This window comes from Etheostoma cragini, chromosome 13 (genome assembly GCF_013103735.1).
Source record: "Etheostoma cragini isolate CJK2018 chromosome 13, CSU_Ecrag_1.0, whole genome shotgun sequence".
NCBI lineage: Eukaryota > Metazoa > Chordata > Actinopteri > Perciformes > Percidae > Etheostoma > Etheostoma cragini.
The window spans coordinates 22,876,512-22,899,929 of record NC_048419.1 but is presented as its reverse complement, the minus strand read 5'-3'; the positions used below and the strand labels follow the sequence as shown (position 1 = coordinate 22,899,929).

Here is a 23,418-nt window from a genome sequence, read left to right as displayed (position 1 = left end):
CTACAGTGCCTGCGACCTGCCAGGTAAGATTATTGATTATTAGGACTAAGGATAGGAATGTACAGTATCTGCTACTGGTCCTCATGTGACATGTGATTGCTTTCAGGTTTTGCTTTACACATTAAAACAATTCATAATTTACAGTCAACTGACTGACTGTTTCTACCATGTCAGGGATAAGAAATAAAGGAAATAGTCCTTTGGTAGGGTTTCTTTGGGATAAAATCTGTCAAATTTCACAGAGAATGGTTCTCTGCACGTTGAGTATTAAAATATAGTTCTAAAAGCAATTAACACTGTTGATATGTGGAGACCCAGAGAATATCATGTGAACTCAGCAGAAAAAACATTGGACATTCATGCTAAACAAACTGCAGCTGCTGACAAAAAAAGGGAGCTCACACAGAGAAGTTATTAACACTATCAGTCCTCCAGCAGCAACCATAGACACACTCAGCCCAGCTAATGGGATCATGCTGTGCAGCAGATAGGAAGTTCCATGCCTCGATAACGTCTTCATTGTGTGAGTGGGCGAGTGCTGATAGAGGGGACAGAGAGTGAGAGCTGTGCTCAAGACAAAGCACCTTTTTTTTTTTTTTTCTTCGATAATTGCTTGGTAACAATTAGCTACTTGCTGATTACTCTAGCTAACCGCGAGCACTCATACAACTCTATCAGTGCTGCGTTGTGATCATATCTCTGAGCAAATTGCCGACACATTGAGAGCAGGGCATATTAATCAAATTAAACCTCCGCTGGTTTTATTTATCTACAGTATGTCTCTTTTATCAAGGTAACATTCAATGGATTTGAAAACGAGATCAAGTATGATTTGGCTTCCATTGTGCGCAACCAATCTTTCCAAGTATATGTTTAGGGTTTGCCAAGTAACTTATGGGAAAATGGATTCAAAACACTGGGGCACAAGTTCATTTCTGATTCTGAAATTCTGCTAGAGACACAAGTATTTTGTAGGTTTTTACTGAGGATGATGTTGACTCATGTTTGTTTTGCCCGTGTATTCCAATACATTAGAGTTTAAGTGAAACAGAAACTATTAAGTTAAATAGCTGACTTACTGATTTATTGTGATTGTGTTCACATCCACAATAAAATTGCCTAGGTAAAAGTTGTAGCTCTTGTTATGCAAAGCCCCAAAGGTAACAATCATTCTGTTTGTCCTAAATGGATATGACCACCTTCAAGCAATTTAACTTCGTAATCATGGTTACATTTAAAATGTAGAGCGCTGGAGGACAGAGGCCAAACAAAGTTAAGGTTGAAAACTATCATTTTGGGTTTTATGTAAGCGTCAAAGAATATTCTTGCCATTTTTTCTTGATGGTCCTATCTCTCACCTCTTAAATCCTGACAGTCTCTAACATATATTCAAAGACAAAATGGTTGCACAAGCATTTTTGTCCTGTATTACAATGCTCAAAGTCCATAACAATTAGACAATTGAACCAAAATAGGACAGATAAATGTTGAGCCTCAAAAGCCACTCCACCTTGAGGCTATGTCAGAACTGAGACCTTTGTTTCCATGGTAACAAATTGCAGTGGTAACAGCAAACTCTGCTTTCTTGCCCACCATTTGTCCCCAGGAACAGAGGCCACTGCCCAGACACTGTATCTTCAGAAACCTTTCTTTGGTCTTAATTACTTCCACTGGTCGTCCTCGGATTTTGGCTTTCAATATCTAGTTATGTATTTGCATACATAACCATTTGCATAGGCAGTGCCATGTTTTTATCCAACTTTCTTTATTTTTTATAAACTGCAGGAATGATTTTAAGTACATGCTGTTACTTAATCAGCCATTTTTCTGAGTTTTACTTTACCCCCCAAAAACATAGTTATGAATCAGACGTGTGCAACAGTCATGTGTAAGTTCAAGCTTAGTTTGAACATAGTGTGGTCACTATACAACAACTCCATACAAGTTAGGGACAGTGTAGGGTTGTGATAACACTTACATCTCCTCCTAGCAGGTAAATAACTGGTACTGTGTCGGAGCAGTTAAGAAAATCATAGGAACTAACATTCCAAGAGCCAAAGGAAAATTCCCTTTGATATTCATAGCAGAAGCACATTTCTCAAGACAGACTTCATCCTTTTGCATTAATGGTAACGCTGACATGCGTGCTCAGTCATGTGCTGTACGGTGACTTGATGCTGCTTTACTTGCCCTAGGATGGGCATTGGTGCTGGCAGCCCTTTATTGCTTGTAAAAAAATATAAATCTTGCAACCATTGAGTGTTAAATTCAGCAGAATATTTTTGCAAGGATGGAAGTTTTCCCAAAGACTTTTGCTATCTATCTTTCTATCAAATGTTAGTTACTACACACGCACGCGATTTCCCACATTTCGTTTCTCTTTTTTATTTAAACAATTCTTGGAGACCTCTTCATTTCTGTTGTAGTACTTTTTTTCTTTTCCTTTTAATCTGAAAATGCACTACAGTAGGTGAAAAAATTAACTCTGTGTGACACTGTTTTTTATTAGGGACGAGCCAGGTAAATGAAAATGTAAGTAAAGATGGGACAAATGAAGAAAGTAGCAAGTTTACTTTGAAACTAACCTGTTACAGCCGAGCACCAAGTGTTGACTCTACTCTTGAACCTACAGTACTTACAGTGGAACTCACTCTTAAATTTGTCTAGTCTGTCAGTCTGTTTGTGCAAAGCTTGTGTTATTAATTTTTCTACTCACAGGTAAAATCAACAACTAATGAACAAAACCCAGAACACCTGTCAGTGGACTTTCAAAAAAACATTTCGGAAACAGAAAATCCCAACCTGAGCCAAAACTAAGCCTGTGACAAAGTTTCCTTGAGCAGAATCATTTTCACCTTTACATCCAGTCTCAAGCACTTCAGTACTTCCTTTGCCTTTGCATCGATTAATTCATCAAACACTAATGCTTATTCTTTGACTTATATTAGTCTATATTATGTAGTAGTGCCTGTGTGTTGAAAGAGGATTCTGGTTATGTGAAAAATATTATTTAACATCTGCCATTAAAAAAAAGGTCAAAATAAAATCAATGAAGTCAATTCTGAGTTAAATTGCACAGTGATGTTGTTTTTCTTCAACAAATAGTTCAACATTTGGGGCAATACATGTACATGTATTTGCTTTCATTCTGATAGTAAAATGACTTATGCAAATGTCAACAGTAACAGCAGCTGTTCATTCATTCATGACAGAATTTGAACATAGCAAACTGGAGTTGGTGGGAATAACAGCACTGATACACAATTAGAGCAGGTGTAGGAAGAACTGGGCAACTTACAGCGGACCTCCAGGTACATGTGCTGGTTGTCCTGGCCGATGGAGTTGCTGGCGATGCAGAGGTAGTAGCCGGCGTACGTGAACACAACGTTTTTCAGGGTGAGCGAGGACACCCGCGCATGGCTGCGGACCACAATATTTCTATCAAGGCTCTATAAAGAAGAGGAGAAAGTAATTAGTGTCACTTATAAAGACGGACATTATCATAGAAATGGATGTGTGTCTTACTTTTTCAGTGAAAGCCTCAATTTGCTCTTAACACTAGACACTTCAGTTTCTAGTCTGTTTGGAATAAAGTGGATAAGTATTTCTTTTAAGATGAAGTGGGAACTAAACTTCATCAACTGAAAAAAACAATATACTGTGATTAACACTGTTTGATTGACACATGACCTACAGTGTATTTGAATTGTAGTGCAAACCACCACGTGATGAGCCACTGGATGAAGAGAGCGTAAAACTTACTGCAATAAGCTCTCAACAGAGAGAGGATAGGAAAAAAAAGAATTGAATATTGTTCACATTGAAGCTGCTGCCTTCAATATTTATGAAAAAGAAAACTCAAAGGACAAAACTGGTGTTATTCTGTATTCTCCCTTTCGTAAGGCGAGTGCTACAGACAGGATGGGGACCAGAACTAACTGGGGATTTGTTGACAATAAGAAAATATAAAGATACACCAGACCTTATCATTTACAGTGTGGATGTAACTAGAATTTAAGGTTTATGTCAAGGTCAGTGTTATTGTCTGTGGTTCAGGAAATGTAGATGGAGGTACACACAGCAATGATGGCCACTGGGAAACTATCCCTACATCAGCATTAGGGGCGGTAAAATGAATCATTCCATACGGGCGTGGTGATCCTGCTTCGATGCAGTGACAGACTATAATCCATTATTGCAACCCATTCTCACTACCAACTCGTAAAATGCGGACGCTTGGGTCGTTTCTCTCAGCGTCAGATACAACACAAAAAGCACGCTTCACTGTGTGTATGGAAGGCAACGGGTACAGCAGCTTAACAGTAGTACTTTAAGATGACATAGTATTAAGCGAGTAGTATAAAAGACCAGAATGCTGCATAAGGAGCTTGGTTGGGGTGGTGGATGGGTCAAACAACACAGGACTTTTACCCAAGAGACTGGGGTCTGTGTCCCGTTCTTGTCCCGCGTGTCACAGATACATGGATTTTATAACCCACCCACCAGCTTTTCTTAAACCCAACTGTCCACTTCTTGTGCAGCATGGCATTCAGAACGTTCCGACTCAAAGGGTCAAAAGGAAAGTCAAGAGTCCCGATGCTAAAGGAGACGTTTAGTGTGAATAACAAACGCCAGAGGACGCACTTTATGGTGGATAACAAACGTTAAAGAAGGCACTTTATGGTGAATAAAAAACGCCCAAGAAAGCATTTATAGCGTGAATAACAAACTCCGAAGTACACACTTTCAGAGAGAACAATAAATGCCAAAGGTTGATAAATGTTGATTATTGCCTACTGATGGTACGTGATGATTTTCTGGTTGCTTATTTTTTTAGTTTTTTAGCCTTTTGCCTGTTGTGTGCTTCAGACTCCGCTACATTCAGGACGTGTCTTTTTTAAGAGCAGAAACATGAAAAGGGGAGTTTATTTACGTCTGCTGCTTGAATATGTCGATGAAAGCCATGTGTAGCAGTACAGAATAATATTGAGGAGGTGAGGCATTGATGGGTTGATTGGATTGGATTGGATTGATTACCAGACTAGTTGCAGGTTTACACACGATGATTGCAGTTGAATGAATTGTTAATCCTTGTTTTGATTTTCATCAGCAGAGCGCTGTTATTGCTCTGTCTATTTGGTTAAGCTGTTGTGTGGATATACTGAGGATGCTTTATTAAGAGTAAGCTCTCAGCACAGGTGTGCAGCCGACATCTGAGTACACCCAATGACCCGGCTTGCCTTTTTAATCATGCGCTGCTACCTAGGCTCATCTGCAGAGTTCACGTCAACATACCCTGTACAAGGTCTACATATTCAAAGAGGCCAAAGGACAAGGTGCTGTTTGTTCTGATCTGTTCTTCTTTTCTGACAAATTATCATTTTCACAAAGTGTATGTTGCTAAAAAACTAACACATGCTTCCCACCAGGACAAACACTGAGATATACGGTATGCTGCAAAAGGTAGTTGGCAAAAAAAAGACATAATGAAAAAGACACAATAATAAAAAATAGCCATGTAGCAGGCCCCATAAAACCCCAGGTGCTAGCAACAGCTTTCTTCCTTCTGGGTGACACATAGTTTGAACCAACAGTGGCGATATATTTTTCTACCTGTCATGATTTGTTATTAATATTTCACGCATTCTAGGTGCATCAGCGTTTAGGTATGCACCTAATAAATAAATGAATAGTATTTGATGTATAAGCATTATGGCCTGAAGTGTTATCTTCTACAGAGTAAGGGGATGCAGATTTGGCAAAAACATTTGTGCTGTTTACTGAAGATCTGAGGGAGTGTCCTGGAACATTTTTGAAAGGGCAGCATTAATCTTGTCACACTGCAGTGGCACAGGAAGAAGCTGCACCGGGCACACTGTTGGCACACTGGGATGTAAACGGGGATAAAGTTAATGGAGAATAATACTATATGATACAACAGAGGTGGAAGTGCAACAGGCAGACCTTTGAACAGAATTTGTTCATTAATTCCAATAAATGGCTTTTTAATTATACAACTCTCGTTGGTCACCAAATAACTTATAACAGTGGCTTTTTTCCGTAGTCTGCTGAACACTAGAGGGGACAGAGCTTTTGACTGTGGAACACTTTGCCTCATGTAAGTGGCAGCCTCTGCTGACATCTTTAAAAAGCAGCTAAAGACGGATCTTTTCAGTCAGGCGTTTGTTTGACCACACTATTGACTGTATTCCTAAGTATTTCATATTTTTGTGTTTTACACAACTGTTATTTAATGTGCTTTTTATGATTATCCATTTATTATAATGCATTTATTTAATTGGCCTGTGATGGATGTTGTGACTGTCTGGGATAAATGCTATAAAATTAAACTCTGCATACTTACTTCTTTGTAATAGAAGGCATGGGAATGACTTCAAAGTACCGTTTGTGTTGGTGTCACTGCTTTGTCAACACACTAGTCTTGCTTGTTAAAAATTCTGCACTACAACTGTCACATATAGGAGGAGACTGGAGCCAGATTCCACACCATGCTACACACTCTTTATATGTGGTGCTGCTGTATTTTCACTAAATTTAAATCAATGCTGACAAGGGTAGTTTTCCACAGTAACCAAGGTTTTTTTTTTTTCTTCTTTTACTTCGGGGAGGATTTTGTTTTTTGCCTGTCAGCACCTGGATTTCTGTACACAGATAATGCTAGGACTAGGAACAACTGTATATTAGTATCCTTATGGGGATATCCGAATCCAAATCACCAGGAGGGGATATGAGAATGTTCTAGATCCTACTTGAATTGCAAAGGTTTGTCAGCAGTCAACATCGCAAATAATCTAATAAATATAACAGGCCAAGATATTACCCAGACTGACAGTCTATAGCCGTGCTTGGCTCTGTGAGATTATATAGACACTGTGGGGAGACCAAAAATGCTAACATTGAAAATGTTAACTGCTGTTAAATGCTATATATATATATATATATATATATATATATATATATATATATATATATATATATATATATATATATATATATATATATATATATATATATACACACATATAACAGAAGTACAAACTGGGACTATAATTTCTTTTGCAGGTATTTGGTCATAAACTATTGACCAAGTAGGAATTTTGACAATGGCACCAGATGAGAAGTTGGGGTGGGGGGGCAGTTACATTTCAGTTGGTCCTGTGTGCAACAGGATGTCTTTTCCAAATTTTATAGAAAGCAATCTACTCTGGAGCAAAGCATTTCAACCAGCTGGTTGTACGCTACAGACTTGAGAAACTTTAGATTAAAGCCCTTTTCCACTGCAGGAACTTTACTAAAGTTAATTAAGCTATAACATTGTGTCAATTATTTCCCCCCTACATTGTTTGGCTGTGTAATGTATCTACATTTCTGCCAGACTCTGATCTTCTGGTACATCTTTTCTTCTCTAATTGCTGACTCCAGCTCCTCTGTTTGGCCTCCTCGCCCTGATTACAGTCGAGGGCCTGAGCACCTTCATTTGTCCAACAAGCATTCTCCTTTGTTCCTCTTTTTTAGAGTATAGGTTGCCCTACAGATTCTGTAATAAAATGGTGGTTAGTAGTGTGCTTCTTGTTGTTATCCTTGTTGTGATGTGACAACACGTCTGCTTGACCAATCTAGTTTTGCCTTTTTGCACAGTCTGTATTGTCTTTGTTTTGCACGGTTTCTGGGTGCATTTTAAATGTTGCTCACATGTATTTTATGTTTGAGTTAATTTGAATCTACCCTGTCAAAGCAGAAAATCTGCCACTTGTGGCAGTATTATAATAATGAATCACATTTTTCTTATCTAATCTTAGACTGACAGCACTGCTGGCAACCCCTGAAGGTTTAACTTTTAGTATCACATCCGGACCAGCGCCTACTGACAAAACAAATTGTCTTCTGTAATTGAAAAGGAAAATGCGATTGTTGAAAGCAGAGCTGTGTCTCTGAGTAGAGCTGAGCCTGACAAACTGAGCCAACAGTTAAAAAAAAAAGAAAAAATGAATACAACTTTTGATTAACTGTCTCTCAATTTGGGGGGCAGATCCTCCTACGTGGTGTGACTCATTAAGGTAAACCTACGCCTCCTTCAGAAGTTCAAACTGATGAAGCATTCAAGTGGACCTCTGAAGTAAAGAAATGTTGATATTCAGGATGCCCTGGTGCCGAGGGGCTATGGTGTTAAGTCACTTACCGTACAGTGAGTCTATAAAGCAGTTCTTAATGGATGAGAGGTGACTAGTTTACTGTTAAACACCTTTATGTGTAATTCTCTGTACTTGCCATATTTCCAAGCGGCTCACAAGAACCCACAGTAGAGTCCATGCTTTGCTACCATTAGTTAATCTAGTTTGAATCCTAAATTAACTAAATTTATACTATGTATTCAAGATGGCGGTGTATTTATTTTTAAAAATAAATACACCATGATATTGGGTTCTTTGTTGACCCTCTGAGTTGACGAGGATTACCCGAATGCTCTTTTCAGCACAGCTGACATCATTGGCATTCAGGGGGTAGGGTATAATAATCAGACCTTGTTCTAGTTCAAGAGTCAGACTGCTTTTCAAAGTGCACTTCTCGATAAAATAAAGACACACCGTAAAGGCTTTGGAGTTCTCATTAGCATAACATCGACATTGACACGGAAATCTGTCTGTGCTGTGGAGAACCATTGATGGTACCATATCTTTAGACACATAAAATATGAAGACAGGTATCTTCATCCTAGATCATGAGACAAGAATGTTTTGTGGTATATCTGTCTGCAGTGCTGTTATCTACAAAGCCAGATACAAGCTGCTCTATCAGGTTAAACGTGCTATTTCTATTCTTGCTCCTGTTACCCTGTAGAGACAAGCAGCGTATGAGAAACCAGTGGGAAGAAGAGAAAGGGAACGGTAAACAGTTAAGGGCAAGTGCTACAAACACGTTTTTCGACAATCATACTTAACTACAGCGAGAGGCTGCACTTTCCACATGGGAAAAAACACCGTGGAATGTTGAAATGACCTACAAGTAATGCGTGTACTTTCCACATACCATACTGTACTTGTATAGTCATTAAGTAAAAGTGGAAAACTTAAAATGACTTTTAACATTATAAGGCCATCACATAATAATACGCAACCATCACATAAGAACACGTGTGTTGCAGCTGCCGTCTGCAGAGCCTCAAAGGGTACCTACCGTTTTTTTTTTCAATCTGGCCCCTATTTTCCAATGTTTTTTTGTGTGTAATTGACTGATAGAAACAACAATTGTTTGAAATGGGTTCAATATAAAGCATGAATGCTGTAACCGGCAGCCACTTGAAACAGATCTGAGGCTGGTAGCTCTGAAACCTCTGACTCCATGTATAAAAAACTATAATATAGCTTGCATAGAGCCAACATATTTTCACATGTAAATCGGTAATCCTCCTTTAAGGACAAAAACATGCGGTACAAACATATTTCTCGACAATCATAGCAAAAGGCTACACTTAACACCTACATGGTAGCTAACTGACTACAAAAGCAAGAAAAAGCTACAGGGAAAACACCATTATGGAATGTTGACAATCAGGGTAAAAGATGTACTTTTCACATCCATACTGTAATAGTATAGACAGTAAGTAAAAGTGGTAAGCTTAAAATGACTTCTTACATAGTAAAACCCTCACATAATAATACACAAACATCAAATAACGTACACACACGTATGCTGCAGCTGCCGTCTGCAGAGCATTAAATCACACAACCTAAAATCCAGGTGCACTGTTCAACAATGTGACGCAAAACGAGTCACATGCTGGGATGTGTTAAACACACTTGAATTCACTTCATATAATTAGGGAAGCGGTAATGCAGCCGCTGAAATGTTGGCTGGTGAAATTATTTAAACCAGTCAGAGGTGAATGGTAGAAGAAGTCATCAGAACTGTGTGCCTGCTGTTAGTGTTGGTAGAGTTTTGCACACAACCCAGAATTAAGAGGAGCACAGGTTCATTTATTCATGCTTTTTCATTAACACCGGTTCATGAGGTTCACCGAGAATTTTCACAGTGAAGTTTAATAAGGTATTAATTCCATCCCTTGCCGTGTGTGTGGCAGTGAGTGAAGTTAGCTTGTTGTAGTTTGTAGTGTGAAGTTAGATTGTAGAGTGTCAGTTCTGTCTAAGGACAGTAGTTCTCACTATGTGGAGGGCCGAGACTTTGCATGCTTCTTTCCAATCTAACATTTCAGCAGGGCACTCATGTAGTGTTTTAGAGTTTAGAATAAATTGTCTTGCTTTATTCTTGGTACAAAATCTTGGTACAATTGCTCTAATAAATTGAACTAAATGGTCATTTGGGTGTACTGACCCAGTAAGACCAGAGAATAAATGAGTTACCTTCAGCTGCTGTATTGTGTGACTGAAGTCAAAACATGCAGACTCCTGGCATATGATAGTAGGCTACACCATTACTACCACTCAGTTAATATTTAGTATATTTAGCTAGTTGAGTTAGCGCCATGGCTGGCCCTCAGCAGAGCAGAGAGTGTTTTTTTCATTATATGTGAGGTTGTTCTGCTGGCCAACCAATAACCCCTGAATCAAACAAAGTCTGAGAACTAACCAGACCATGCAGCAGGAAATAGCAGGGGAATTTGCGCCACAAAAATAAACAGGGACAAGTAAATAGGGCGAGTCTAAATGTGTACTGAAACTAAATGGATTAAATGTACTGTACTACTTGTCTAATGGTCTACGTATTTAGTGCACAACTAAATGTAGTGAGCCTTAAATGTGGGCTTAATCACAACACTTCTGCTCTGCAGTAAAAAAGGGGTGTTCTACGGTGTAAGTTTGGGCTATTACAACTAGTCTCAGGCTACCATATTTAGTAGCCATACCTCATATTTGTCTGGTCGCGTCCATGAAGCCTAGAGAGGACAAACACAGAGGAAGGAAAGAAAAACAGCGACACAGTGGAGCAAAAAGTGAATGCAGACAATATTTTCTTGCTAGACATGTGCAATGATATCATGTTTAAAGGACCATAACTGTGATTTGGAATGTGTTAGCTCATTGGTTACCAATACATTGCTGCCAATCATTTTCCATGGACACACCAGGTCTTTTATTTTAAGATATTTTTTTGACTGAAACCTTGACCCGCTGCATCAAAAACTGAGTCTGCATATGGGCGCCCGATCTACCAGGTGAGCTACCCAGGCGCCCACACCAGGTCATTTTTTTACACTCCAGATAGTTTTTGATTTATATCCATTTTCAAATGGTAGGGAAATCAACTCACAGTGACTTTGAAATTGCCATGCGAGTTAGGTAACTCATTGAGGTGAACTAGAGTCTGCTTTTGTATTGGATTGTTTATGCTAAAACAAGTCGACCATGAATCAGTAATGTAACTTGATGAAAACTAACGCAGACATAATGCTTGCTGTGATAGATTAACCAACTCCAATTTCGAGAATGTGCATTATTTTCCATACCTAAGTGAAACAAATGGAAACCAATGTGTTCCTGAAATGAAGGATAACACATTCCAACATCCACATGCTTTGGAAAGTGGAGCAGGTACATATACATGATTTATGGCCAAGGGCCTTTAACATTAATAAATAATGGCAATGTTCTCACAAACAAGAATGTATACACAATTAGCAAAAACATTGATGTGGATTCCAGAAATTACTTTCACAGTGGATAAGGGTTTTTCTACCATTTATTTTGAATTATGATTAACTCCATCATAAATAAATTACATTACTCCTAAAATATTCAAAATAGAGCAAACGGAATATTAAAACCTGACATCATTAAGTTTAAGGTTTTCTTAAAGTGAAAAGTGATGTCAGGATAACTGGCTTAGCAGTTTCATGTAGCCAGGGAGTCTAATAAACTGGCCAAAATGCCAAACTGGATTTTATTAAAGCAGCATGGGGGCTTCTTGGCTAGTTATTAATTAATGTACTGTACTAAGAGAGAATTTGGAAGCACAGTAAGTAAAACAGGTCACTGAAACTAATTATGAGTGAGCAATTATCGAGATCTGGGGACTTTGTTTTTCTAATCAATGGTTTTCCCATCAAGTCATTCTGTGTTTAGATTAACTTGTTCATTTATGTACAGAAAACTGGCGTGTACCACTTATCTTTCATTAATCACAAGCACATACAGATAATCTCATGGAGGAAAAAAACAAACATGTGGTGTCTATGTGCAAAGAAACTCCCTCCTTAAGAGATGATACAGTGACCCAAAATGCTTTCTATAATACAGTGAAGTTGAAAAGAGGCGGTAGCAGCCAGTAAAAGGACTCTTCGGTAATTAAACATAATTCTGAATATGTCTGTTCTCATGCAGTCTGGCTGCTATAATGTATAACTAGAACGGAAATGGAAGGCAAAGGGTGGCGAACAGAAAACGGACCAATGATGAATGACGTTCCAACACAAATTAGTGACAGCAATAACCAAATGATCAGCAGGATTTTCTGATTACAGCAGCATTACATCAAAATTGATCTCACAGTGATATAGTAAAGGGAGGCATGATGACAGGCGATGAATGGAAGAAGCTACTCTGCTATGATTGTGAGTGGCGACGGGCCAGTCCGGTTTTACAGGTGGAAGATAAGATTCAGTAACTCGCAAAACAGCCATGACTGCACTGTGCTGTGTGAATGCTTCCACTCATTGGCAGTGATAAATGGCACAGGTAATAGAAAAAACTAGTGAATCTCAAATTCACATATTTCCTTCTGATGATCTGATGATAATAGTTGTAGAACTTTCCCGATACGAAGTCTAAAACTTGAAAGTTTGGAGCTAGAAGGACATCCATCCAAAGAATACCAGTATGCTTAATCTGAGATTGAATCTAATGTAGCCAAGATACGGCATACTTCTGACACGCCAATGTGATTCTTTGTAATTCTGTGAAACGTTTACCATGGAAATGCCTTTATGTTCTCTGTTTTCCTGGCATGAAACCAAGGTGGAGACTTGCCACCAGCAGAAACAATTTTTACATACATTTTAACCCAGCTCCACAAGGCTGGTATATGATGCGTTGCACAGCCATGTAAAAGCAATGCCTTCTCAGTTTGGAAATTCCTGATTCCCTCTATCCAATATAATACTATACCATTACAGTGACTAATGTGTTTAATGACTAAGGCAGCTTGAAGTTGAAATGCTTTTTCTCTTTCATATGGCATTGTTAATTCAAAACAAGTAATCCAAGTATTCAGTATCAAGGCTTGTTATGGTGTAACTGTGCCAAATTGAGATCCATCACTCCCTTGGGGAAACTTTTAAAAGTCTTGGCTTGACTGCAATGAAGACAGAAAATGGAAAGCCATTTATGAGACTGGGAGGCTTCTGGATTGAATTTATGGAATCTTCTTTGAGCCTTTAATGAAGGTGTGTTTGATGAAACATCTGGCTTATTGACAGGGTCAAGCCAGTAAATAAAATGATAAACAGAGGCCAGAGTAAAGATTAATATGATTGGTGTTTTTGGAATTTCACTGTCCTAGTTGATACATGACTTAATACCGCTCTTTCTATTCTATTCCCTAGAATCAGGTGAGAATGTGCATAATTACTTATTGGCATGGAACACAAAAAGGGCACTGTTGGCCTTTAAATGCGTCTAAAAGCTAAAGGAGCTAAACTTGCCAGAGGCTCCGGTAGTAGCAGATGGTGGAAGGAGTTAAAGTAAAACTGAATTAATTCCATTATGTTTAATCCCTAGAGTAACGCCGAGGAGAAACAAAACGACAAGGAAGCAACACAGATTGTGACACAAAACCATTACTATGGGAAACATCTTATGAGCTCCCAGACACACGGGTGGACAGCAGGGACTGTTAAACACGGCAGCTTACTTGAAAAAAAACACTAAGTTAAAACAATCGTAGGGATGAAGAATTTCTACAGTGTTCCAACATTCTTTAATATTGACTGCCCAGTCTGTCTTGTCCAATTTTGGTAATTACTGATTATGACTTTACATTGGAAATGGATTAACACTGCTGGTCCAAATATGTCATTGTTTTGGATCGATGATCCACAGATTTTGTCCTTGTCTATAGGAGAAGGCCTTAGCGATTATCTACATTTTTTTTTACATTAGTCAGATAAAACAAATTATTCCTACTACAGGTTCATACAGACTAAAAATAAGCCTAATGTATCAAGAGTAAGTATGTTAGCTGCAACCGTGTTTGTTTGAAGTGTCAGTCGTAAAGCCTTGGAATAAGATCCTTTCCCTCAAGTTGAAACATTTTCGACTTGAGTAGATGCATCTGCCCACTCTTGTCCATCCATTACCTTTACTATATGTCTAATATTTGATTTGCAAACCGTTTGAACCTTAAAAAGTATTTCCTGAGCAGCCAGAGCATGACATACAGTAGCTTATTTATCTTTACCATTGACCTCCATTGTTATCCAACAACTAATGTTCCTTTATCACCACAAGCCCAGTTGGTTTTGAGTCAGCAGCAGAATGTGCATTGTCCTGCGGCTGTAAATATAAAACTCATCTGTTAACTCATTATTGACTTTGGTCTGTTCATGGGCTTCGTTAATACAATAAGAGAAATACAAAACAAAACCAGGCAGATTCATCCATATTGATTCTAACAGTACGACTAGCAAAGTTACCACAGAACCTGAACCTTAACTGTGTTCTTTTCAGTTTGATGTTGTTATACAAAGGTAGAAGTGTTCATCTCACAGCAATGTATTTGATGTTACAAAATTAATCGCACTGGATGGGGCTGCAATGTAATGTAGGCCAGGAAATACTGTGCTGTTGTGTCCTTTGGGACATAATAGCACAGGTGGTTTTACTGCATTTCCTGTGTCCGTCTCCAAGAATAGTACACCTATTGTTTAATGCATATATCATTTTTAACAGTCACACAACAGCTGATTTTGATAATGCAAGGCAGGGAGTTATCGCTAACCACTTTTATATTGACAATTTCGCTGCAAGACAACACACAAGAGTACACAAAAGAGAACACACGAGACACAATGTGGTCAAGCATGAAACTAATTTCTAATTAAGAACACATCCAGACTTCTCAGCAACCCATGTGGTAGGGGCCTCACGGAGATTTGAGAGATGACGTACTGCTTACTTTATGTACAATGGCCTACTTTAGTCAATATCTTGATGACACTGACTAACCCACACTGTATCAAGTGTATTGCTGCAAAATTGCTTCTAACGTTTTTTTTATCTTTTTTTTGGTCGTATCGTTTAGTTTTTCTTCCACCCCGGTGGCAAATATTCCAATGCCAAGTAGGCGACCAGTCCATAACACATTGGATGGTAGGCTTTCCAAGAGCCGAACTTCCATATCAACCAGAATATTAAGATGCATTATTATTTTTGCAGCTGAAGCACCAACCAACGTATGATGTGTTCTTCCTGAATCCACAAACCTGCTAGAGGCAGAAAGGTAATTATCGTAATACTGTTTACTGCATTCACAGCAGAAAATTACCCCTCTGAAGTGACTAATCCGTCTTCTGCTCACATGATGCATGTTGTCAGAAAAGACCGTTAAGATGGATTTTTCAAAATTATACCATTTTAATGAGCTGATAAGAGCATAACAATAGACCTGGGATGCAATGCTTCCTCACGTCTGGCGACTGCCAACAGCTGTGACCACTGTAAGGATGGCAATCACAGCTCATACGTCTTAAGAAGCCTTTTACCATGTTCTATAGCCAAAGCTTAAATCCAGCGTTATCCCCAGTGCTCCTGAAGGACAGGAAAAGAAAATACACCAAAGCATGACAAAAACCCATAACCCTTATCTGGCTTCTTTACTCTTAAAAGTGCCCACTCATTTGCAAAGTGGATTATCACAGCAGTTTGCCAGAGTAGCATAACTGAGCTCAAAACAATCTGATTTTGAGATAGAGGCATACTTAGGGTTTCTGGCTTTCAACACAGCAACAATTAAGCTAATTTACTGAAATCATTTTCTCAAAGTCACCCTTTGATTGAGCACTTTTATTTAAATTTCCCAAAATTTTCCTTTTTAGAATCTAGTGAATAATAGGGAGTGAGGTAGCGTGTTATATATGATATTAATCACAGCTGGGGAATGTCATGCCATGGCACTGCCTGGAAATTGGTTTTATGGCAATCTCTACACTCTACCTCTGACATTCATGATGTGAATATAGAATCCTTGATGCAATTCCAGCAGTATTGGAGAAGTCCTACCAAAACATTTAGAGAGATGTTAGAATCCAAACTTTAATGTACATAGTGGACATTCAGGTGGCAGTGCAGGATTCAAAAGGCCTTTAGAGTGTAAGAAGCACAGGAAGCAGTTTCAGCTGATGGCCAACTGGCTGTAAATGATCTAAGAGGGCTCAATAAAAACATGCTCAATAAAAGCATACTAAAGTTATTTCAAGGCTAAAAATGTCAGTGGACTGGGTCCTAAATAAAAAAGGTGGATGTGTTAACACTGGGATGGATAAGACTTTTCTGAAGTAAATGGCAATTTACTAGAGGTTGGTCAAATAACCGCAATTCCTCAAGGAGTCCACATACACATGACTGGTCAGGGTCGACAGAGTCTGCACCAAAAACAATATCATGGTTTAGAAGTTATTAAATGGAGTTCTGTGAGACACAGAAAACTAATTTGAAATTTCTTGATCTTCTATATATATATATATATATATACATTTTTTTTTTCCTTTTTGAAGTGTGCGAACACTGCTTCAAAGAATACATATCCAATGTGACTCTATTCACAAAGGTCTCTTTGAGGGACTTTAGTTGTAATTTATATAAGATATATAAGATTGTAGAGATAATAATGCAGAGAGGTTTTAAATGTGGATCTGGAAAGAATCTGGTGTAAGTTTGAATATCTGCACTGTCCAACTTTGCAAAAGAAAAAAAAAAGTAAAAGAAAAATGAGCACCTGCTCTCCTTCAGTGAATACCCTGTTTTCAAAACTCCAGGAGATGGTGGGTGTGGGGTCGCCCAAGGCCTCACAGGTCAGGGTGACTTGTTCATCAAACTCTGACGCAGTCTGGTTATTCAGGTAGGTAATCTTGGGTTGCACTAGAAAACAAGACAAAAATGGCAAATGTGTTAAACAATTGTTGATCCGGCCAATTGACAAATGTAGTTTGTATTTGTTCTCCTTTGAGCACACTTCTGGTTTCTACTAACTCCTGTGGAAACAAATAGCTGTTAAAATAGCAAGATCTTTAGCTGCCATGTTTGACCTACTTTAAAAGCTGGTTGCTAAACAACAATGTCTGTTGCTTGGTGCTGGGCAGGTAGCGTACAACCAGGGTGTAACAGGGTTGATGGTACTGGAGTTTATACAAAACCAAAACAATGAGCTGAGCGGAGAATAGGCTAATAATTTGCTGTGGTTTTTATCACCATGGGTGACATCTTGCACATATAGTACATAACCAGTGTTGAACATATTTTTAAATAGGTGAACTATATGTGGGAAATAAACATTTTTGTTTTTATATCATATTGTTAGCATAACTGCCAAGTATACAGACAGCATTTATTCGAGTTGTGGTTTCATACTCCAATGACCTATAATAAATCAGCAAGCACATGCTCACGTAAGGCCAAAACACATTTCCTCATGAAGAGAAACTCTAGTGTGATATCTTTTGAGGTCCTAAGGGGTTGCTTAATTAGTTTTCAATAGGGCATGCTTTTATTTAAACTGAATGCTTCACGCTGTATAACTCTGCACCCAGCCTCTGGAAACGCTGTAGAGAAATGCACAGCACATGTCAATAAATACAAAAGAAAAAGGCCAGAGAAAGAAAAAAGAGCCACAGTATTTTCTACGCTATCGTGGGCGAATGGAGTTATTCTCTTACCGAACACGTTCAGGCTGACTTCCTCGGCTTTCTCTCCTGCCTTGTTCTTGGCGATGCAAGTGTAATCTCCTTCATCCACTTTCTTGACATCTTTTATTACCAATTCTGAACCATCCTCGTTCAGGCTGTACTTATCACCCGTTTCAAGGACAATGTTGTTACTGTAGCAGAGGAAAAAAAAGGAGAAAAAAAGACATGGCAGGGTTCACATCACAAGTGTTTGCTTACACAACTTGAGGGCCCTACAAATAACTTTGTTAACTTGCTGACAATGATCTGTTTGGGGTTTTATCTCAGGAAGAAAGCTGGTATACTACAAAGCCTGGCAGAGTAAAAAAAAAAAAAGTAGCTCCTGTGCTGTATGCATCTGGGAACATCTCGCAACAAATCCACAGCTTTTGTATGACTCAGCTCTCCTTCAGCCTTTATACCCCTGTTTTTAAGAAGGTCTTGCACCAATATGATGATGATGATTTATGACTTTCTCCAGTTAGAATCTTAGGTAAGAATCCAGTTTGTATGCCTGCCCTGGCCTAGCAGCCATCCTGACGCAATTTGGAGGCAGACAGTGAATCACAAATAAAATAACAGAGCTGCACAACTCGTTTTTTTCACTGCCCCGCCCATCCGTCCTCCCTACACCCTCAATGTCGGTTTCAACTCTGTTTTGGCCAGGAACTGCATCTCCCTTAACACTCATGTCATCCTCCCGCTTTGCTGCATGGAAGACATCTGTGAGCAACATCAGGGTGTTCAATAGTCTCTTTAACTCACATGCAAAAAAAAAAGCTTTATTCAAAGATTCATCTGCACAGCGGTGGGGCGGCTGCTGCGTGACACCGGTAAAGGATGCACCATGAATATGAAAGCACATCCAGCAAATAGCTGTATGAAGAGAAATGAGCGTTGGCCATGTGTACCTGTCAGTATTGTACAGTGGCCCTGAAGTGTTACAATGGCAGCAAATCCCACAACGCAACAGCATTAGTAAAACTAAGACGGAACGGCCAGGGACATATTGGACGCTGATCCATGACCTGATTGGTTGCCTTGTCTGTAATTTACAAATGGGTCCGTGTCTGTTTTGTTAGTTTGTTTTTGAATTTGAGCCAAGATCAACCAGGATCAGCATTTTTTTTCCAATTCTAAAAATGAATGAATAAATATAAATATAGAGACGCATTCCTGTTTTTGGTTTCTGATTTCAAAAAGTTTTTTTGAATTGAAAAAAAAATGCTATTTCTGTTTAATCGTTTTTTTGTTCAAATGAAAGTTAACTGACAAACAAAAACCCCATGGACCCATTTGAAAATGACAGACTAAATGCTTTTAAACTTTATTTATCCACGTGAGTCGATTGAGAACAACTTCTCATTTGTAACAACCTGTCACATTCACACAGTTCCACATTCATACCTGGAAGCTGCCAAGTACAACCACAGTCTGATCTGCTGGCCACTGAGCAGCTCCACTGGAGCGGTTGGGGTTGAGGGCCTTGCTCAAGGGCACCTCTATGGTGGTAATGAGGAAGGAACAAGCGCTGCTCTTTCACCCCCCCCCCCAGTGGTTTCTCTGTCGGTCTGGGAATTGAACCGGCGATTTCCTGGTCCCAAGCTTATTGGGATTGGCTGCCGTGGTTTGCATTTCACGGCCAACGTAGTATTGACAGCTGATCGAGCCTCATTAATTCATACTGGATATAGCTACTCGAGATATGTTATTCCAGCTAATGGTCAATCCATTACTAGGCTTGTCCTTACTAATTGCCTAAAAAAATCTGGTTACACCAAAGATGATGTGGAAAGAAGACTGGTGTTTGCCATTTGTCAGATAATCAACATTTCATATGCTATCCTGATCATTTCAGTTTTAGGTTGTACTTACAGGTTGTGAAGATGAATTAGACAGCCATTAAAAATTGAAGAGTTTCTCAGCCAACAAAAGCTTATTACAGGTCCTATTTGAATGTGTGAGTTTCAGTAATTAAATATTAAGTTAAACCATAATAGATTTCATAAGTGATTCTTAAGGTCTCAGATCGGCTGATATAATATTCAGAGTCCATTATCATACCACAACTCTAGTTGTTCCGCTCACATTTATGGAATGTCTTATAGTCCTCACTAATATGTAAGTCAGAGCTGAAGAAACACCAGCATCCAATCAGAATGCACTCATCTCTGTAAACGGGGACGTTGCTGCGCAAGTTTCAGATCCATTACTCTTGCATAGAAACCTAATAAACACAAATATGTTGTCCATTTTTAATCCCCACTTCTAGGTGCTCTAAGTTTGATATGTATAGTTTTTTTGTAGATAGCCAGTTGTAGATAGCCTGTTTACAAACAGCTGGTGTTTAAGTGCCTGCTATACAACCACTCTAAATCAAAATGATACGCTGATACTCCTGATCGACGCCTTTTTGTACTATGCAGTTCACATTTAAATGGACATCACATTATCTATTTGTAGGTAAGGCTATGCAAATTCATTTGAACAGCATATTTAACAACACTTTACAACAGCATAATCGATCACTCTAATGCATGTTGTGCCTATGCAATCCTTTCAATGAGGGCATCAACAGTTTGGCCCGAAAGGACAATAAGGAAGTAGAATCACCACCAAGCAACATTGTTAGAAGGCTCGATTTAGAATGGGTCAGAAACGCTATCAGCCCAGGTGGATAATTCCTAAACCTGAGACATGCAATTTAGTGTTAAGGTCCCCTTTCAGAGGACTTCTTTAGAGCACACACATTTAGTACACGGAACCAAGTAAAAAAATCTTAATCTGTATATTCTTTTTCTTTAAAGATTTTTGTGTGAGGCATTTTTAAGCCTTTATTTTGACAGCACGAATATGAAAGGGGAGATTGAGGGGGAATTACTAGGGGAACTGAACCCGCGGACACTGCATCAAGGACTGAGCCTCTGTACATGGAATGCACACTCAACCAGGTGAGCTACCCAGACGCCCAATCTGCATATTTTTAGCACTGCTACTGTGGATAGAAGTTTTAGAAGTCTTTCAGCACTCAACAAAATGTAATAGCATTTAGCGAATTCTTTCTTTTTTTTTCTCCAAATTATAACTTATCTGGATAGCAGGTGCGCACATGTGTGTGTGGTAATTACATGTGTGGGCATTTGTGGAGCTGCACAGCAAACTCTGTACAATGTGCAATGACAATACAGGCGTTCAGCTATAGAATGGTAGTCTCACTTTGCCAGACCACCCTCCACAGAGCTGGGGAGGAGGTTCTGGCTAGTCCACATAGCATTCCAGGATGGGAGAACAATGTACTCCGGTTCATTGGCATTTCTTTAACCAAACAAATTTTTCACTACGCTCCCCACAAAGCTGCTGCAAAATAGCCTTGGGATTGAACTTGTTTTGGTGCAAGAGAAAACTCTAGCTAGCCAGCTGTCTCAATTTACCATACAGAGATCTGAGGAGCAGTTAACCATAGTCCTTGTGAATCCACCCGACTTTAAGATTACAACACAAAGAAAGCGGAAGGAAACGGACATCTGCGGAAAGACATGCATCCGGCGACTGAAGACAGAGGGCAGAGATAGCCTTAAACAGCCCCGGAAAACTCTCTACCTCATTACTACATCCGTCTGATCCAGATGTGAAACGGGCTATAGAGTTCATTGTGACACTGAAGGACACAAGTCTCACCCATAGATGTGTCATTGATAAAGCTAATACCCTTCCTGTGCAAAAGATACAACTAAGGTATTTGATCAGGAAGGTTTGTAACCAACTGAAGTGATCTAGAAGTATCAGTTCTAGATGCTAAGGAATGGAGCTTTAGGAAGATCATCCTTTATGAGAGGACACACTATACAAGCCCCCCTTGCTTGCCCTTGATCAGAACCTCTTCAGAGCCGCAGGATATTTTATAATTGGATCCTTGTTACTTAAAAAAAAAAAACATTTCTAAGTGTTATTCTGCTTCTGATTCTGGCAATGTTGTTCATGCACAAAGCTGAGGGAATAGAATTCTGCCACTCCTTGAAGAATCATTATATAAGAGTTATAGCTTTTCACACAACCCCTAACAATATTGAAACCCATATTGACCTATGCAAATGAACGTACAGAGTGTTTACAATAACCAGGATTTGTACATTGATTGTCTTATCTTGCTCTACAGTACATCATCTTCATAGAACTTTATCTTATCAGGCTCTGTTCACCTGTATGTCAGATTACCTCTGAGAAAAAAAGAAAAGAAACCTATTGTACTGCCTAGATGTTTTTTGGTGAGGCGACGCTATCTTTTTGTAATTAATTCTTCTCAAAGTCTCATTTTTGCTTTACTTCAGGTCTCCCTTTGAGGTCAAGAAAAAGAGGTGCAAAAAAACAACAAAAGGGATTGGGATGGATGGATTTCAGTGACAGCTCCTTCTAGCCCTTCCGTATCCTACTTGTCAAAACAAGCCAATGACAGCAGTGGAGACGTACTGTGCCCAGGTGACGGTGGGTTCAGGGAAACCGTCTGCATCACAGGCCAACAAAGCAGAGCGGCCAATGTCCGCTGTGGCGTTGACCTCCGACAGCCTGGCACGGATGGTGGGAAGCACTAAAAAAAAGATGATAAAAATGGAAAAGTAATAAGTACATGCACTGAGTGTATAGAAATTCTGAGGCGGTATACTAAAGAGGCTCCATCTAGATATATAGATTCAAACAGATATTTTGTGACATCTCTGTTTTGTACATCCTATCCTGATTGATACACAATAGGACAGTAGGCGTTGTTGCCAGTTAAAGAAAAACTTTACACACACAAGGCCCTATTTTAACAGTCTAATTGCATGGCGGGAGGCGCATGGTGCGGGTGTGTGAATGAATCCACTTTTGCTAGTTTATTGATGAAAAAAAAGATGCGCCAGGCGCATGGTTCAAAAGATGCAGTCCCTTAAAAAGCCAGGAACGTTTGTACCTAGGCACATTGCATTATGATGGTGATTGCACCGTAATATTATACGGTTATTATATTATTTTGTTAGCTTCTGTTGTTGCTGAAGGAACATTGGGGGTAGGAATCATCGTCTGGGGAGCAACCATCTTGCCTGTAGTTGTTTTGAATATCTTGCTCTGCACTAAAGAGTTGCACAGGCAGACAGATGAACTGACCAACTGGCACCATCGTTTCCAGGGCTTGCAGGGTCATCATCACTATGTCAACAACTCCTTGTTAAGCAACAGGAAAGCCAGGGAGCAGAAGGGGAAAGAGATTCAGTGCTTACCATTAACAACAACCTTGATCATCTTGAAGTCAATTTCTCCCCTGGCCATGACACGAGCCTCACAGATGTACATGCCCTCATCTATCTTCTTGATGCCGCGGATCTGCAGGTGGCCATTATCCATGATCTTATATCGCACTAAGACAGCAAAGGCAAACAAAACAGTAATTTATTTACGATGAGTAAGATGATACTCACAAAACTAAACAGTAAACTTACATCTGAAAGCATGGCCTGTATGGATTAAGAATA

The 23,418-nt window shown here is 39.2% G+C and overlaps 1 protein-coding gene across 25 annotated transcripts in view; it reads right to left on the bottom strand.

Annotated features, from left to right (window-relative positions):
• ncam1a (neural cell adhesion molecule 1a) overlaps positions 1-23,418 on the bottom strand; it is a 251,220-nt gene that overhangs the window by 47,534 nt on the left and 180,268 nt on the right. For 17 of the 25 annotated variants that reach the window (XM_034889797.1, XM_034889788.1, XM_034889795.1 and 14 more), the window contains exons 5-10: positions 23,167-23,304; positions 22,379-22,496; positions 17,903-18,063; positions 16,966-17,108; positions 10,883-10,912; positions 3,299-3,449 (exon numbers count right to left, since the gene is read on the bottom strand). In XM_034889797.1, the coding sequence (XP_034745688.1) occupies positions 3,299-3,449; positions 10,883-10,912; positions 16,966-17,108; positions 17,903-18,063; positions 22,379-22,496; positions 23,167-23,304 (741 nt within the window). The remainder of the gene's footprint in view (positions 1-3,298; positions 3,450-10,882; positions 10,913-16,965; positions 17,109-17,902; positions 18,064-22,378; positions 22,497-23,166; positions 23,305-23,418) is intronic. The other 8 variants (XM_034889794.1, XM_034889801.1, XM_034889802.1 and 5 more) reach the window with 1 other exon arrangement.